At 43.6% G+C, this 15,537-nt stretch overlaps 2 protein-coding genes across 2 annotated transcripts in view; one reads left to right on the top strand and one right to left on the bottom strand.

The window, feature by feature from the left end:
• The window catches only part of nmnat2 (nicotinamide nucleotide adenylyltransferase 2), a 28,251-nt gene extending 22,908 nt beyond the window's left edge, over positions 1–5,343 (bottom strand). Inside the window, exons 1-2 of the mRNA XM_056410569.1 lie at positions 5,162–5,343; positions 1,197–1,285 (exon numbers count right to left, since the gene is read on the bottom strand). Of these exons, the coding sequence (XP_056266544.1) occupies positions 1,197–1,285; positions 5,162–5,246 (174 nt within the window). The 5' untranslated portion in view covers positions 5,247–5,343. The remainder of the gene's footprint in view (positions 1–1,196; positions 1,286–5,161) is intronic.
• Positions 5,344–6,237: 894 nt separating this feature from the next.
• Positions 6,238–15,537, top strand: part of smg7 (SMG7 nonsense mediated mRNA decay factor) — a 25,763-nt gene continuing 16,463 nt past the window's right edge. Inside the window, exons 1-4 of the mRNA XM_056410594.1 lie at positions 6,238–6,371; positions 13,237–13,268; positions 15,228–15,345; positions 15,425–15,537. The exon at positions 15,425–15,537 is cut by the window's right edge and continues 20 nt beyond it. Coding sequence (XP_056266569.1) covers positions 6,346–6,371; positions 13,237–13,268; positions 15,228–15,345; positions 15,425–15,537 — 289 coding nt within the window. The 5' untranslated portion in view covers positions 6,238–6,345. The remainder of the gene's footprint in view (positions 6,372–13,236; positions 13,269–15,227; positions 15,346–15,424) is intronic.

Below are 15,537 nucleotides of genomic sequence, written 5' to 3'. Positions count from 1 at the left end.
TTATATAGTTATAGAGCTATATAGTTATAGAGCTATAGAGTTATATAGTAATAGAGCTATATAGTTAAAGTTATATAGTTATAGAGCTATATAGTTATAGAGTTATATAGTTAAAAAGTTATATAGTTATAGAGCTATATAGTTATAGAGTTATATAGTTAAAGAGTTATATAGTTATAGAGCTATATAGTTATAGAGTTATAGTTATATAGTTATAGAGCTATATAGTTATAGAGCTATATAGTTAGAGCTATATAGTTATAGAGTTATAGAGCTATATAGTTATAGAGTTATATAGTTATAGAGCTATATAGTTATAGAGCTATATAGTTATATAGTTATAGAGCTATATAGTTATAGAGTTATATAGTTATAGAGCTATATAGTTATAGAGTTATATAGTTAAAAAGTTATATAGTTATAGAGCGATATAGTTATAGAGCTATATAGTTAGAGTTATATAGTTAAAGAGTTATATAGTTATAGAGCTATATAGTTATAGAGTTATAGTTATATAGTTATAGAGCTATATAGTTATAGAGCTATATAGTTATAGAGCTATATAGTTATAGAGTTATATAGTTATAGAGCTATATAGTTATAGTTATATAGTTATAGAGCTATATAGTTATAGAGTTATATAGTTATAGAGCTATATAGTTATAGTTATATAGTTATAGAGCTATATAGTTATAGAGTTATATAGTTATATAGTTATAGAGCTATATAGTTATAGAGCTATATAGTTATAGAGCTATATAGTTATAGTTATATAGTTATAGAGCTATATAGTTATAGAGTTATAGAGCTATATAGTTATAGAGTTATAGAGCTATATAGTTATAGAGTTATAGAGCTATATAGTTAGAGTTATAGAGCTATATAGTTATAATTATATAGTTATAGAGCTATATAGTTATAGAGCTATATAGTTATAGAGTTAACATGTGGATGAGTACTTGTAGTGTACTACAAGTACTCATCCTGTTCTTCAGACATGATGAAGAGGAGGGTGCTCTACATCCTGTTCTTCAGACATGATGAAGAGGAAGGTGCTCTTCATCATGTACTTCAGACATGACGAAGAGGAGGGTGCTCTATATCCTGTTCTTCAGACATGATGAAGAGGAAGGTGCTCTTCATCCTGTTTTTCAGACATGATGAAGAGGAGGGTGCTCTTCATCCTTAGGACTCACAGGTTTCCGGTAGGAGTCGTGAACCGGAGAGATGATTCCTCCAATCACGATGAAGCGTCCTGATTGGTGCAGATGTTCTCTGGCTTTCTCTGTAAGGAGGGAGAAGAACATGAAGGTTAGGAGGAGGAGGAGGAGGAGGAGGAGAAGCAGAAGGAGAGGAAGAAGAAGAAGGAGAGGAAGAAAGTTCGCATGTGACACACGAAGGGGGAGGAGCTACTGGTGAAGTAGGTCACCATGGAAACACGGCTTCAAACGTCCACTTCAGAGGTGACGGCCAATCAGAAGGGTGGACAGAATAACAGGAACACTAACCTCCAGCTTATAATACCAATAAAAATCATAATAATCATTATGAATTATACAAATGATATTAATAAAGATAAAAAAATAACAATGATACGGATAATGATAACAACAACAACAACGATTATAATAATGATGATTATAATAATGATACTATGTATTGAGAATAATAATAGGTTATTATTCATAACAGAAGTAAGATGAATAATAACGATACTATTCCTCACATTAATGTATCGTTATTGTGAGGATTTGCAGTGCGCTCTCCTTCTGGTCCCCTTTGTTTTGTGGTTGTTGTCTATCTGTCTTCCGGGCTGGGCGTGGCTGACCCACTTCTGATTCCCACCAACTCTCCTCCTCAGCTGCTGCTCATCCTCCTGATTACTACTCACCTCCACCTGCATATATACCCGGTTCCTTCATCCAGTATTTACCAGTTCGTCGTTTCACCACGCTGGTAGATCGACTCGGTAAAACGTAGTTAGCAGTACCTTGTACTCTCAGTATCTCTGTCCAGTACCCCCCTGCCTGCTCCTCCGCCTGCAGCGTCCAGCCACCATTCCTCCGTCTGGGTTCCTCCGTGCTTCCACGCACACCTGCCCCAGCCTACCAGCTCACGCCAGCTCTGGAACCCCGGCATCGGACCTCCGCTCCTCCTCTCCTCCGTGCTTCACGCACACCTGTCTTCGCCTGCTAGCTCTAGTCAGCTCTGGATCCCCGGCTTCGGTCCTCCACTTCCACCTCGGAGGAGACTCGCTGCTGGTCCGGGACTTTGTGGATTAGTAGTTCCCCTGGCGTCAGTATAACGGGTTTTTGGAGAAATAAACCGGTTTCCCTTCATAAGTTCTGTCTCCTCGCTATAGTGTTCAGTATTGTGGGTTCACTCCTGGAGCTCTCGGAGAGCGTAACAGTTATAATAATAGTAATACTCTCAGGAGTTGGACCCTCCCCCTCCTGCTGATTGGACGACACTGCCGGCCTGTGATTGGTCGGTGACGTTCACCTGTCAATCAATCAGTTAGTCAGTGAGTTGATATCTTTGAGGATGGAGCTCTCTGATTGGCTGAGCTGCCTCAGACTTCTATTGATCTGGTTCCTATAGAGCGTATTCACTCACGTGACCACAACAACCTTCGGCGGCCATGTTGGGGTCCCTCCACGGCATTGTCTTGCTTTGTTTGATGCCGCTCTTCTTTAGAAATGACCATCATATCCTGAAGGAGACGCCATGTCAGTTCAAAGCGGCGTGCCTTGTGATGGTTCTGTGCCTCATTGTTGGATGTGGGACTAATGATTCAGAATATGGGTTTATCAGCTCAACAAGAGGCTATTACTTTAACTTGTCCTCTCCTCCGGCTTCACTCGGCGTCTGAGCGTTACGACTGTTCTCACGTGTTTCTGTTGACGCATCGGGTTGTGGGCACGTTTCCATTGACTCTCGTCAATAATCTCTTTTTGCTTTTTCGCCGGGCGAAAATCAATGTTTCACTTGCGCAAAAGGAACTGTGGATGGAAACTTGGGAGGAAGCCATGAACATGGCAACTCCGTCGGGCGATGTCTGCCTTTACTCTGTGATTTACTCTGTGCGTGGAATTCCTGCTCATGACTACGCCACTGTCCTGTTGAGACTCCGCCCACTCCTCCTCCCCACCGCCATCTGCCTGATGGATCGTGGAGGTCTCCATCGTGGAATATGCCTACTATGAACTATTCATACACTCTGTCATATTCATTGAATGTATTTAAACTCTAAATCTGTCCTTCTGTACACATGACATCTATTGTTCTGTCCATCCTGGAGAGGGATCCTCCTCTGTTGCTCTCCTGCAGGTTTCTTCCCTTTTTTTCCCCCCTGAAGGGTTATTTGGGAGTTTTTCCTGGTCCGATGTGAGGTTTTGGGGCAGGGATGTCTCTGTGTACAGATTGTAAAGCACTCCGAGACAAATTTGTAATTTGTGAAATTGGGCTATACAAATAAACTGAATTGAATTGAATTGAATTGATTCATTTCAAATAAAACACTGTCTCCATGGGAACAGCATCAGCACGGCCACCAGTCACTGCTGGTCCTGAAGGAGCTGGAAGCGGCTTCATCAGACACTCGTCCTGGAGGCGGAGCTGTGACTACGGATCATATATGAACCCAGACACGGGGCGCTTGATGTTCCCACATGTGTGGTATTTCCACAACAAGTATAACGCAGAAATAGTTGATGTCCCATGGTCGATAGCGGAAATGAAAACTGTTTGACAGGAATGTGACCGGGCTCTGTGCTGGTCACTAGCGAGTTAACCACAAAGTGTTGAGCGAGTAAAATCAGGTAAAAAAGCGTTGCGAATATTCAATTCCAGCCGCTGAAATCTTTCTTTGGTAATGCAGAAGGACATGAGGTTGCTGGGCTCTCGCAGAATCAAACAGAGGACACGATAGGAGGTCAACTTCTCCTGACCTTTAATAAGTGGACCCCAAGATGGCGCGATTGAGATGGTGACGTCACGTGAATACGCTCTATATGATGCTCTATTGAGACAATACTATGTGTACTATGTGTACTGTACTGTGTACCATGTGTACTGTACTGTATACAATGTGTACTGTACTGTGTACTATACTATGTACTATGTATACTGTACTCCCTGACTAAAGTGATGTCATAGTACATCCCATAATACTCATTAATCACAACACATTGCAGCCCCAGAACCTGAATAATTCATGTGTGTCTCATGACGCAGGAAGCAGCCGCTGAGCAAGGCACTGTGCTGGGTCGAGGCTTGTTTCTGAGGGGCCTCCGGGTTCTACGCCCTCCTTGAGCCGGGTCCACAGTCTTCATTCAGGTCCCCTAGTCCCGTTCAGGACCCCCTAGTCCCGTTCAGGTCCCCCTAGTCCCGATCAGGTCCCCCTAGTCCCGTTCAGGTCCCCTAGTCCCGTTCAGGTCCCCCTAGTCCCGTTCAGGTCCCCTAGTCCCGTTCAGGTCCCCCTAGTCCCGTTCAGGTCCCCTAGTCCCGTTCAGGTCCCCCTAGTCCCGTTCAGGTCCCCTAGTCCCGTTCAGGTCCCCCTAGTCCCGTTCAGGACCCCCTAGTCCCGTTCAGGTCCCCCTAGTCCCGTTCAGGACCCCCTAGTCCCGTTCAGGTCCCCTAGTCCCGTTCAGGTCCCCCTAGTCCCGTTCAGATCCCCTAGTCCCGTTCAGGTCCCCCTAGTCCCGTTCAGGTCCCCTAGTCCCATTCAGGACCCCCTAGTCCCGTTCAGGTCCCCCTAGTCCCGTTCAGGTCCCCCTAGTCCCGTTCAGGTCCCCTAGTCCCGTTCAGGTCCCCCTAGTCCCGTTCAGGTCCCCTAGTCCCGTTCAGGTCCCCCTAGTCCCGTTCAGGTCCCCCTAGTCCCGTTCAGGACCCATATTACCGTTCAGCAACATCCGGGTCCCGTTGGTCCCGTTCAGCACCACCCTGCTGGACAGCGACCAGACCCGCCGCACCACCCTCGGCCATATTTAGAGCCACACACACACACACACAAATACGGACACACACACACACACACACACATACACACACATGGACACACACACACGGACACACACACACGGACACACACACACACACGGACATACACACACGGACACACACGCACGGACACACGCGCACGCGTCGCCGCCCCGCTCACCGAACATGTGCAGGTGTCCCTTGGTGACGGGGTTGAAGCTGCCGCAGGACAGCAGGATCACGTGGGTCTTGATGGTGTCGCTCATGGTGCTTCCTGTCCCCCCAGGTCCGGTCCGGTCCCGGTCCGCGTGAGGGTTCTGTGTTCCGGGGTCGGGCTTGTTTTGTATAGCAGGCGGACACCGCAGAGAGAGAGAGAGAGAGAGAGGGTAAGGAGAGAGAGAGAGAGAGAGAGAGAGAGGTGGGGGGTAAGGAGAGAGGGAGAGAGAGAGAGGGGAGGGTAAGGAGAAAGATAAAGAGGGGAGGGGTAAGGAGAGAGCGAGAGGGGGGAGGGAGAGAGAGAGAGGTAGAGAGAGAGAGAAAGAGAGAGAGGGGGGAGGGGTAAGGAGAGAGAGAGAGCGAGAGGGGGAGGGAGAGAGAGAGAGGGGAGAGAGAGAGAGAGAGAGAGAGAGAGAGGGGGCGAGAGAGATGCGGCAGGAAGCCGCGTCACTCCTACGTCATCGCAACGCTGGTCCTCCCTGCGTCATTGTCGCATATTTACATAATATTGTTAATAAAACATCATATTTTACAAACTCACATCAGATGTTTGGTAATAAACATTTAGCGTTTAATAAAATAATGCATGTTAAAAGTTAAAATATTTCCTTATGCATAATACTCTAAACATAGTAGAAAGAAAAATATATGAATACAAATATATGAAGAAAGAATAATAAATAAATAGAGAATTACATATTAAGAAAGAATAATATATTAAAAAGGAAAGAAAGAACAATATATTTAAAGAATAAATAAATATAATAATATATAATCAAAGAATACTATATGGAAAAAGAATAATATATTAATAATGAATAATTTATGAATAAGGAATCAAATATAAATAAAGAAAAATATAAAGTAATAAAAATAAATAACAATAAATCAAAAAATAAAATATTTATTGTCAAAAAAATAATAAATATTTATTTATTTATTATTATTACTGCGTGTGTATGAATAATATATATATTGTTAACCTTTTTTACTGAGTTAATATTTTTGACTCTTTATTTCCCAATTACTAAAAGATGACTAAGTTCCCCCCCCCCCTCCTGTGTGGGTCAGACAGGAACAACATGGCGGCGGTAGGAGCGTTAGCTTCTGGACCAGTCGTCGTCTGAGAGACCGGCGATCCGGATCAGGATGAACCTCTGCGCCACGTACCTCCGGTAAGTCCCCACGCGCGCTGTCCACGCGGCCGGTGTCCACGCGGCGGCTCACAGGTGTGACGGGGGAACGGGTCTTTTCACGCGGCTCAGCCGCCCGACAGGTGTGTTGTTTTGTTTGTGCTAGCTCGCGCTGCGATTAGCTTGGTTAGCTCCATTAGCTCCGTTAGCTCTGTTAGCTCCGTTAGCTCTGTTAGCTCAGTTAGCCACAATGCGTCAACAAACCGGTTGTAAGGCGGTCAGCGGGGTGTCACGGGCCGTTTGACGGCACCGCGCGTCCGGCGGCTCTGCGGGCTCTGCTCGCCGCTCGGAGGCTGACGGGATCCCGAGCCGGACGAGCGGCGGTGTTATTCACATCATGATCACATCATGATCACATAATAACATGATCACATCATAATAACATCATGATCACATCATGATCACATAAAAACATGATCACATCATAATAACATCATGATCACATCATGATCACATAATAACATGATCACATCATAATAACATCATGATCACATCATGATCACATAATAACATGATCACATCATAATAACATCATGATCACATAATAACATGATCACATCATAATAACATCATGATCACATCATAATAACATGATCACATCATAATAACATGATCACATAATAACATGATCACATCATAATAACATCATGATCACATCATAATAACATGATCACATCATAATAACATCATGATCACATCATAATAACATCATGATCACATCATAATAACATGATCACATCATAATAACATGATCACATCATAATAACATCATGATAACATCATGATCACATAATAACATGATCACATCATAATAACATCATGATCACATCATGATCACATCATGATCACATGATCACATCATAATAACATGATCACATCATGATCACATGATCACATCATAATAACATGATCACATCATGATCACATGATCACATCATAATAACATGATCACATCATAATAACATCATAATAACATCATGATCACATCATAATAACATGATCACATCATAATAACATGATCACATCATGATCACATCATGATAACATGATCACATCATAATAACATGATCACATCATGATCACATGATCACATCATAATAACATGATCACATCATAATAACATGATCACATCATAATAACATCATGATCACATCATAATAACATGATCACATCATAATAACATCATGATCACATCATGATAACATCATGATCACATCATGATCACATCAAAATAACATCATGATCACATCATAATAACATGATCACATCACGATCACATCATGATCACATCATGATCACATGATCACATCATAATAACATCATGATCACATCATGATCACATCATAATAACATGATCACATCATAATAACATCATGATCACATCATGATCACATCATAATAACATGATCACATCATAATAACATCATGATCACATCATGATCACATCATAATAACATGATCACATCATAATAACATCATGATCACATCATGATAACATCATGATCACATCATAATAACATCATAATAACATCATGATCACATCATAATAACATGATCACATCATAATAACATCATGATCACATCATAATCACATCATAATAACATCATGATCACATCATGATCACATCATGATCACATCATGATCACATCATAATAACATGATCACATCATAATAACATGATCACATCATAATAACATCATAATAACATCATGATCACATCATAATAACATGATCACATCATAATAACATGATCACATCATGATAACATCATGATCACATCATGATCACATCATAATAACATCATGATCACATCATCATCACATCGTAATCACATCATGATAACATCATGATCACATCATGATCACATCGTAATCACATCATAATAACATCATGATCACATCATAATAACATGATCACATCATAATAACATCATGATCACATCATGATAACATCATGATCACATCATGATCACATCATAATAACACCATGATCACATCATAATAACATGATCACATCATGATCACATCATAATAACATCATGATCACATCATGATCACATCATAATAACATCATGATCACATCATAATAACATCATAATCACATCATGATCACATCATGATAACATCATGATCACATCATAATAACATCATGATCACATCATGATCACATCATAATAACATGATCACATCATGATCACATCATAATCACATGATCACATCATGATCACATCATAATAACATCATGATCACATCATAATAACATGATCACATCATGATCACATCATGATCACATCATAATAACATCATGATCACATCATGATCACATCATAATAACATCATGATCACATCATAATAACATGATCACATCATGATCACATCATGATCACATCATAATAACATCATGATCACATCATGATCACATCATAACATGGCCCCCCGCATCCTCAGAACATTCTACACCAGTACCATCGAGAGTGTTCTGACAGGTTGCATCACCGTCTGGTACGGGAACTGCACCGCCCTGGAGCGTAGGGCACTACAGAGGGTGGTGCGGTCGGCACAGTACATCGTTGGAGGTGAGCTTCCCTCCATCCTGGACATATACACCAAGCGGTGCGTGGCCAGGGCCAAACGGATGATGAAAGACGATAACCACCCCGGCCACAAACTGTTCACCCTTCTACCGTCAGGCAGGCGATACCGCAGTATCAAGTGCCGCACAAACAGACTGAGGGACAGCTTCTTCAGTCAGGCCATCAGGCTGCTGAACAAGGACTGAGACCCTCATTAACACTACACACCAGAACATATTCTGTGAATATCTATGGCCATGGTGTATATTTTATTACATTGTTTATATATATATATATTGTATATATATATTGTATGTATATACATATATATATATATATTGTCTCAAAAAAGTGTATATTTTATTACATTGTTTTATATATATATATTGTCATGATGTATATTCTATTACATTGTTTTATATACATATATTGTTAATACTTTCTTCTTTTTTGTGTGGATATTGTATAGTTTATTCTCATTCTTATTCTTTTTTTAGTCTGCTACTGCTGTCGGGTGTTTTGCACATAAGAATTTCACAAACCGATTATACTTGTATAAAAGGGGATGTGACAATAAAAACTTGAAACTTGAAACTTGAAATAATAACATCATGATCACATGATCACATCATAATAATATGATCACATCATAATAACATCATGATCACATCATAATAACATGATCACATCATAATAACATGATCACATCATGATCACATCATAATAACATGATCACATCATAATAACATCATGATCAAGCCGTGATCAAGCCGTGGGTTGATAGATCCATCCGTGAAGCTGTGAACGCCCGTACTGCTGCCTATAACTCCGGTCTTGTATCCGGCAACATGGACGAGTACAAGGCAGCGGTCTATGGACTGAGGAGGGCGGTGAAGGAAGCCAAGAGGAAGTACCGAGACAGAGTGGAATCACAGATGGAGCAGCGCGACACCAGGCGCCTATGGCAGGGGCTACGGACTATCACAGACTACCAGAGCAGACCCCGCGCAATGGTGAGTGCCGACGCATCCCTAGCGGTCGACCTGAACTCATTTTATGCACGGTTTGAGGCTAGCAACAACAGCGCTAGCTCGCCTAACAACAACACCGTTAAGCGTGGCCGAGGTGAGTTCTACCGCTGGGGATGAACACACACTCTCTGTGACCGAGCACAGTGTGAGGAGGGCTCTGTTGAGGGTGAACACCAGGAAAGCTGCAGGTCCAGATGGCATATCTGGGCGAGTACTGAAGACCTGTGCTAACCAGCTAGCTCCAGTGTTCACCACAATATTCAACCTCTCCTGGCTGAGTCCGTGGTCCCCGCCTGCTTCAAGAGATCCACTATTGTCCCTGTGCCCAAGAATGCTTCTCCAGCATGTATGAATGACTACCGACCGGTGGCCCTCACCTCGGTGGTCATGAAATGCTGAGAGGCTGATAAAGGACTACATCTGCGCCTTCCTCCCTTCCTCCATGGACCCGCTGCAGTTTGCTTATCGCCCAAACAGATCCACGGATGATGCTGTCTCCCAGGTACTGCACCACACTCTCTCATCTGGACAGCCAGAGGGGGCTATGTGAGACTGCTGTTCATTGATTATAGTTCAGCTTTCAACACCATAGTCCCTCCAGACTGGCCGGCAAGCTGATTGAGCTGGGACTGAACACCCCTGTGTGCTTGGATCCTGGACTTCCTGACCGCCAGGCCACAGGTGGTCAGGGTGGGCAGACACCTCCAAATCCCTCACCCTGAACACAGGATCCCCAGGGTTGCGTCCTCAGCCCCTACTGTACTCCCTGTACACACATGACTGTGTGGCCAGGTTCAGCTCAACACCATCATCAAGTTTGCGGATGACACAGTGGTGGTGGGCCTGATCTCCGACAACGACGAGAAGGCCTACCTGGAGGAAGTTGCTGATCTGTCACTCTGGTGCCAGGACAACAGCCTCATCATGAATGTCACCAAAACTAAGGAGCTGATTGTGGACTTTAGGAGGGTACAACAACAGAGGACGTACTCACCACTGGGGATTAACGGGACTACTGTGGAGAGGGTTGACGGGTATAAATACCTGGGAGTCCACATCACCGAGGATCTGACATGGTCAACGAACACAGACACTCTGGTGAGAAAGGCAAGGCAGCGCCTCTACCACCTCAGGCAGCTGAGGAAATTTAAAGTTTCCCAGAGGATCCTTCAGTCCTTCTACTCTGGAGCTGTAGAGGCGTCCTGACAGGAAGCATCACAGCCTGGTTTGGCAACTGCTCCGCTCAGGACAGGAAGGCTCTGCAGAGAGTAGTGCGTTCGGCTGAGCGCACTATTGGAACTACACTCCCACCCTGCAGGACTTGTACACCAGGAGGTGCAGAACCAGAGCCGGCAGGATCATGAAGGATCCTCACCACCCCAACAACAGACTGTTTCAGCTGCTGCGGTCAGGCAGGCGCCTCCGTAGTCACGCTGCAAGAACAGAGAGACTGAGACGGAGTTTCTTTCCTCAGGCCATCAGGATTGTGAACTCCGACCTCACCAGGACCCCCACATAGACCCACACAACTGCCCCTCTTAGGCACACACACACACACACACACACACACACACACTTACTGTAAATATTGTGTTGTTTTTTATTGTAAATAGTGTGTACTTGTTGCCCTTGCACATTCCTGCTGAGCATTGCCACTTTCATTTCACTGCACACCCTGTGTGTGTATGTGACAAATAAAACATCTTGAATCTTGAATCTTGAATCACATCATGATCACATCATAATAACATGATCACATCATGATCACATCATGATCACATCATAATAACATCATGATCACATCATGATCACATCATGATCACATCGTAATCACATCATGATCACATCATGATCACATCATAATAACATGACCACATCATAATAACATCATGATCACATCATAATAACATGATCACATCATAATAACATCATGATCACATCATGATCACATCATGATCACATCATAATAACATCATGATCACATCATGATCACATCATGATCACATCATGATCACATCATAATAATATGATCACATCATAATAACATCATGATCACATCATAATAACATGATCACATCATAATAACATGATCACATCATGATCACATCATAATAACATCATGATCACATCATAATAACATGATCACATCATAATAACATGATCACATCATGATCACATCATAATAACATCATGATCACATCATAATAACATGATCACATCATAATAACATCATGATCACATCATGATCACATCATGATCACATCATAATAACATGACCACATCATAATAACATCATGATAACATCATGATCACATCATAATAACATCATGATCACATCATGATCACATCATAATAACATGATCACATCATAATAACATCATGATCACATCATAATAACATCATAATAACATGATCACATCATGATAACATGATCACATCATGATCACATCATAATAACATCATGATCACATCATAATAACATGACCACATCATAATAACATCATGATCACATCATAATAACATGATCACATCATAATAACATCATGATCACATCATAATAACATCATGATCACATCATAATAACATCATAATAACATGATCACATCATGATAACATGATCACATCATGATCACATCATAATAACATCATGATCACATCATAATAACATGATCACATCATAATAACATCATGATCACATCATGATCACATCATAATAACATCATGATCATCATTCCGAGACTAATTTGTGAAATTGGGCTATACAAATAAACTGAATTGAATTGAATAATAACATCATAATCACATCATGATCACATCATATCACATATTGACATTTCAATAACATCATAATAACATCACATATTAACATCATATTACCACAATAACATAACATTAATATCATATTAACATCATATTATAACGTGTTAATACCATAATAACATCACATATTAGCATCGTAATAACATCGTAATAATATGATAATAGCATCATATTTATATCTCACAATAACTTCTTTAGCTCCGCCTCTTCCTCCATGTGTTTCTGAGCTGAATGTGAGGTAGCAGCTTGTCTCCTGTCCAGGTATGAGAGGAGCCAGAGGATGTGTTGGTGACAGCAGCATCGCTGTCAGGTGTGTGTGGCTAGCTGTTAGCTGCTAGCTGTTAGCTGCTAGCTCTGCTGAGCGTCACTCGTCTTACTTCAGGGTTCAAGTGTTAACCTCCCCTCTCTGTTTACACCCAACAGACAGGCAGAGGCCCTCAAGGCTGACATGACAGGTAGGCACCATCATGCACCATCATGCACCATGCACCGTCATGTACCGTCATGCACTGTCATGCACCACCATGCACCATCATGTACCATCATGCACCATAATGCACCGTCATGCACCATAATGCACCATAATGTACCATCATGTACCATCATGCACCGTCATGTACCATCATGCACCACCATGTACCATCATGCACCATCATGCACCATGCACCGTCATGTACCGTCATGCACCACCATGCACCATCATGTACCATCATGCACCATAATGCACCGTCATGCACCATCATGCACCGTCATGCACCATAATGCACCATAATGTACCATCATGTACCATCATGCACCGTCATGTACCATCATGCACCACCATGTACCATCATGCACCATCATGCACCATGCACCGTCATGTACCGTCATGCACTGTCATGCACCACCATGCACCATCATGTACCATCATGCACCATAATGCACCGTCATGCACCATAATGTACCATCATGTACCATCATGCACCGTCATGTACCATCATGCACCACCATGTACCATCATGCACCATCATGCACCATGCACCGTCATGTACCGTCATGCACCACCATGCACCATCATGTACCATCATGCACCATAATGCACCGTCATGCACCATCATGCACCGTCATGCACCATAATGCACCATAATGTACCATCATGTACCATCATGCACCGTCATGTACCATCATGCACCACCATGTACCATCATGCACCATCATGCACCATGCACCGTCATGTACCGTCATGCACTGTCATGCACCACCATGCACCATCATGTACCATCATGCACCATAATGCACCGTCATGCACCATCATGCACCGTCATGTACCATCATGCACCACCATGTACCATAATGCACCGTCATGCACCGTCATGTACCAGCATGCACCGTCATGCACCATCATGCACCGTCATGCACCATCATGTACTGTCATGCACCGTCATGCACCGTCATGCACCGTCATGCACCATCATGTACTGTCATGCACCGTCATGCACCATCATGTACCATCATGTACCGTCATGCACTGTCACGCACCGTCATGCACCATCATGTACCATCATGTACCATCATGCACTGTCACGCACCGTCAGGCACCGTCAGGCACCGTCATGCACCGTCACGCACCATCATGCACCGTCATGCACCATCATGTACCATCATGTACCATCATGCACTGTCAGGCACCGTCAGGCACCGTCATGCACCGTCACGCACCATCATGCACCGTCATGCACCATCATGCACCGTCATGTACTGTCATGCACCGTCATGCACCATCATGCACCGTCATGTACCAGCATGCACCGTCATGCACCATCATGCACCGTCATGCACCATCATGTACTGTCATGCACCATCATGCACCGTCATGTACCAGCATGCACCGTCATGCACCATCATGCACCGTCATGCACCATCATGCACCGTCATGCACCATCATGTACTGTCATGCACCATCATGCACCGTCATGTACCAGCATGCACCGTCATGCACCATCATGCACCGTCATGCACCATCATGTACTGTCATGCACCGTCATGTACCAGCATGCACCGTCATGCACCATCATGCACCATCATGTACTGTCATGCACCGTCATGCACCGTCATGCACCGTCATGCACCGTCATGTACCAGCACGCACCGTCATGCACCATCATGCACCGTCATGTACCAGCACGCACCGTCATGCACCATCATGCACCGTCATGTACCAGCACGCACCGTCATGCACCATCATGCACCGTCATGCACCGTCATGCACCGTCATGCACCATAATGCACCGTCATGCACCGTCATGCACCATAATGCACCGTCATGCACCGTCATGCACCATCACCTCCAGCATCCAGATGCTCTCACTGCACTCTGTTCCACTACAGATGCTCTGTAGTTCAGAAGATGTTCTCTGAACTCTGATGTGCGTTAGATTCTAAGCTCGGGGCAGCAGAGGTGTGGACGTCCCGCCAGGCGCTGCAGGACCTGTACCAGAAGATGCTGGTGACCGACCTGGAGTACGCTCTGGACAAGAAGGTGGAGCAAGACCTGTAAGTGGCTCCGCCCCCCCCCCCCCCCCCGTCCCCTGCTGACGGCTGTGCTGATGGTGCTCCTCCTCTCCCCGTGCAGGTGGAACCATGCCTTTAAGAACCAGATCACCACGCTGCAGAGCCAGGCCAAGAACAGAGCCAACCCCAACCGCGGCGAGGTGCAGGCCAACCTGTCGCTGTTCCTGGAGGCCG

This window comes from Pseudoliparis swirei, unplaced genomic scaffold (genome assembly GCF_029220125.1).
Source record: "Pseudoliparis swirei isolate HS2019 ecotype Mariana Trench unplaced genomic scaffold, NWPU_hadal_v1 hadal_25, whole genome shotgun sequence".
NCBI lineage: Eukaryota > Metazoa > Chordata > Actinopteri > Perciformes > Liparidae > Pseudoliparis > Pseudoliparis swirei.
This window is presented reverse-complemented; position numbering and strand designations above follow the sequence as displayed.